General features: G+C 43.3%; 1 protein-coding gene across 1 annotated transcript in view; it reads right to left on the reverse strand.

Annotated features, from left to right (window-relative positions):
- Positions 1-1,386: 1,386 nt before the first annotated feature.
- LOC127751276 (uncharacterized) overlaps positions 1,387-4,437 on the reverse strand; it is a 10,734-nt gene continuing 7,683 nt past the window's right edge. Inside the window, exons 4-7 of the mRNA XM_052274542.1 lie at positions 2,350-2,637; positions 1,918-2,278; positions 1,759-1,820; positions 1,387-1,693 (exon numbers count right to left, since the gene is read on the reverse strand). Coding sequence (XP_052130502.1) covers positions 1,387-1,693; positions 1,759-1,820; positions 1,918-2,278; positions 2,350-2,637 — 1,018 coding nt within the window. The remainder of the gene's footprint in view (positions 1,694-1,758; positions 1,821-1,917; positions 2,279-2,349; positions 2,638-4,437) is intronic.

The following is a 4,437-nucleotide window of genomic DNA, read 5'->3' on the forward strand; positions in this document are numbered from 1 at the left end:
TTGTTTTCATGGTTTACTGGTTTCATAAATCTATGGTCAGAAAAATCCATGGTTAAATTTATGTCCATGGCTCATGGACAGCCCCATGGTTTTTTTACCAAGGGGGGGGGGAACGCTGAAGCTCAAAGTATGTAATTAGACATAACATTAAAATCCAATAAATTGATAATTACAAGAATTGACTATTGTTAAATAACTGTTAATAAAAGACTAGCAGAGGTGTGGAAACCTACCTTGGATGTCCCTCATTATCTGGTATTTCTTGAGTGCTGGCTTTTGCCCGTTCCAGCGCCTTTGCCCAGCATTTGTTGAGCGCATGAGCCGTCTTTTAGAAGAACCAGTCCGAACAAGGTACATGGTCATGGCAGTGCCTGTACGAGTTGCCTTGACCTGGATCAAGGCAGTCTTTGACATGGTGAGGCACCTGCCAATTTTAACCTGAAAGAAACAAATTAATTATCATTAGACGTAATAGAAATCAATGATACTTGTTAACAGTGAGAGTTGGAGTTCCGCCATTAAAAGCATAAGAGAAAATCACATTTGGCTGGTCAGGGTCGTGCCTGGGGCCAGCTGCATGTTGACTAGCACTCCTCGGGAGCTGGGCCATAGCCCCTATAATTGACTGCATGATCTCTGTCAATACAAGCTTATACACACCAAATTTGTGCTTGGGGGTTCTGGTTGAGTGCTAGGGGAGGAACAGGAGGCTGCTGCTGCCTAGCACCTTGATTATTCAAAGCTGCTGCTTGCTCCTGCTGCTCCTTGGCTCTGGCAGCATTCACCTCTCCAATTCTCCTTTGCAAGAAGTACAGGCTACCTACAGGCAATGGTAAAATGCGGCAGGTGAAAATTTAGAATTATGTTTTCTGTTGGGCGCTGCTGTCACTATATTAGATTGAGCGAGCGGCTATGCCAGAAGGGCAAAATGCTAGAGGAATTACCCATTGGTCAGTGAACCCAGTAAACATAAACACCCACTGAGTCATTTGACTGGTCTTTGTCGTCCAAGTGAGTGACTTTGGAGCAGAAACTCATTTCTACGTAAAAATCGGTGAAATAACTCAAGTTGAGTCGCAAGTGTTTACTGGGAAAGCATGTGGTGCGTAAACGAGCATTTTTACCTGACACCCCGAGAACCAGGGCGTCATGGCAGTGCTAGCCCATTCTTGCTTGGCTTGGGAGGCACACGCCACTCCACCACGTAGCCCTGGGGGTCGCAGGAACCCACTTGGTCAAAATCACGAATCCACTCAACGCGGACATTTGGCTGAGCTGATATGTTTAGGATTGATGTATATAGGTGAATGTTGAATAATACTGGATGGATGCAGGAAGAACGACACCAATTATGCTAACGTATCACCTCAAGGGTTTATTAACCAACTAAAGCACGCTCTTTGGGGGAATAGACACAGAAGAATGGCGGGAGGCCAACATGGCCGACAGGAGCGCCCATGGCGGTGGATGTGGGAACACAACTTGGCCGTTAGATTCAGGGGTATAAGGAGGGGGGTGAAGAATTTGGATGTTAAACTTTGTACAGAAGGCAGCATAATCATCGGAATCAAAGGGTTGACCATTGTCACTCATGAGACTTTTGGGCAAACCATATATAGCAATTACAGACATGAGCACTTCAATTACTTCAGAAGCTGTAGTACGTGGCATATGAGCATTATGCAACCATTTACTGTAAGCATCAACAATAATGAAATAAGACAGAGAATGTTTTTTTTTATAAAAATCAATATGTACCCGTTCAAAGAGGAACTGAGCTTGGGGCCAGGGAACATAGGCCTTATTGGGTTTGAAATTAACTAATGCACAGATTGAGCATTTAGAAACCATATCTAAGATGTCATCATTCATAGGGGGCCACCAGCAGATTACTCTAGCAAGTAGCTTGGAACGTACAATTCCTGGATGACCTTCATGGATTGTTTTAAGAACATCAGCTCTAAGACTAGATGGGATAATGACACGGGCTGAGAACAGTAGACACTTGTTCACAATGGTAATTTGGTCACGTAACTTAAAATAAGCATTTGTCATGGGTTTATCTCTAAGTTCGTCCTTTGGTGGCCAGCCAAGATGGACATACCTAAATACCTGATTAAGGATAGAATCATTAGATGTTTCTAAGGCAATTTTATCTGCAGTAGTAGGAAAAGCAGACAGTGATTTTACCACAATTGCATTGACATTAAATACTTGAACAACAGTTGGGGAGGGCAATCTGGACAGCGCGTCCGCCACAGCCAGATGCTCTGCCTTCCTGTGGAGTAATTGGTAATTATAGGCTTGCAACAGGGCTGCCCAATGTTGTAAGCGATGACCTGTCCTAACAGGTAAAGACTTTGATGAAAAATTCTTTGAATGGCATCATCGTCAGTTACAATCTTAAATTCTCTATCATAAATAAATCTATGAAATTTGGTAACAGCATGAATTAAAGCTAATCCCTCACGGTCGATCTGAGCATAATTTTGCTGTGCTATGTACAATGTACATGAAACCATCATAACAGGTCTATCAACTGGTTTGCCGTTGATTTTAATGGCGTGGCAGAGAACAGAACCAACACCATATGGACTTGCATCACAATAGGCAAATTGGGATTGAAGTGAATTAACACTTTATCAGAAGTAATAAGAGATTTACATAGAGTGACGGATTTTTGACATTGATCAGCCCAGACAAAATCTGCACTATTTTTAAAAGATCATACATAGGTTTTGCTAGTGTAGCAAATTGAGGAATGAATGAGGAATAAAAATTAAGTAAACCCTAGAAGGATCTTAGACGTTAGATGGAGTGGGAGCAGAAACTAGGGATTTGGTTAGGGTTGGAGTCGGTTGACGACCATGTTTGGAATTGATAAATCCTAGAAATTCCAGCTTCTCCACAAACCATTCACATTTGGCTAGGTTAGGTCTTACATTATATTTTTCCAGTCTGGATAAAACAAGATGGGTATTTTGGATCACTTAGGCAGTAGAACTACCATGAATTAAGATATTATCCAGGTACACTTAAACATTTGGAATATTAACTACTATCTCCTCCATGACTGATTTGAAAATAGCCGCAGCAGAAGCAATTCCGAAGGGCAATCTAAGAAATATTTGTACAAACCTTTAGTAGTGGTCATACAACAACACACAACTCTGATGATTCAGGACACAAAGGTAACTGCATATAAGCATCCTTTAAATCTAAAGAGACAAATAGTGAACTATTACTAATGTCAGAAAACATTTCCTCAGGGGAAGGTATGGGGTAGTGGTCCATTTTAATTGTGGATTGAGTGATTTTATAAAATCTATAACTAGCCTATATTGGCCGTTTTTCTTAAGTACAGGGAATGCAGGAGACGCCCATTCCGCATGGCGAACATGGATGGCTTTCTTTTGAGCAACCATTTGATCCAAGATGGTATTGACAGGATCGACTAGTCCAAAGGGGACTTTACATGCTCGATGCTTTACTGGAATGGCGTTTTCCTGATCGATTAGCGAAGCCTTTTACTCCAGTGATGATCAAAAAGTTTCGCGTCTGTCTGTCTGTATGTACGCACGATAACTCGAAAACGGTTTAAGAGAGAGCACACAGCTGGACAGTCGGGGCGACGACGTCGTCCTGGGGTGGTGTTGAACAGGACCGTGAACGGGACTGGCAGCCGTTGTTTGAACGAACCATAGCGAAACGAAGGAACTACTAAGATTATCACACAAACACGACACGAAAATCCCCACCACAGTCCAAATCACACAAAAACCAGAAAAGAGTATCGCAGTAAATTTCAGAGGACACAGCAGAGCACGACCGCGCGCAACTGGTAACTCAGGCAATGTTGTCGGGTGGCCGGGAAGTCATTTTCGAGGGGACTTAAACCCATCTTAGCAGTGTGCGGAGCATTATAGTATTATGGCCGATTATGGCACTTATTGAGGCATATTATGACATATTATGTGGTATTATAAAGTATTATGGGGTATCCTATGAGGGTATTGTGAGGTATTATGTCGAATATTATAGGGGAATATGAAGCATGCTAAGGTAGATGTACGCCAGACCACGTCTCGCGTAACAGGCTTCGCGATATCTCACGAAACACTGGTACGCTGCGACGCGCCTGGCATACATCTACCTTGACCTGCGGCGCTGACACCCGAGTCAGGTAGTGCAAAAATGTGCACAAAGATACGGGCCTCCGGCCCGTCAACGCCCGTCACTTCGACTAATCATGCAGGGTTGTACATTTTTTTGCTCATCTTCGAACTCAATCTGTCTTTTTACCTAGCTATATGTACGCCAGACCACGTCTCGCGTAACAGGCTTCGCGATATCTCACAAAACACTGTTACGCTGCGACGCGCCTGGCGCACATATAGCTAGGCCTGCGGCGCTGACACCCGAGACGAGCAAATGGGA

Source organism: Frankliniella occidentalis, unplaced genomic scaffold (genome assembly GCF_000697945.3).
Source record: "Frankliniella occidentalis isolate FOCC.00 unplaced genomic scaffold, Focc_3.1 Scaffold406, whole genome shotgun sequence".
Taxonomy (NCBI): domain Eukaryota; kingdom Metazoa; phylum Arthropoda; class Insecta; order Thysanoptera; family Thripidae; genus Frankliniella; species Frankliniella occidentalis.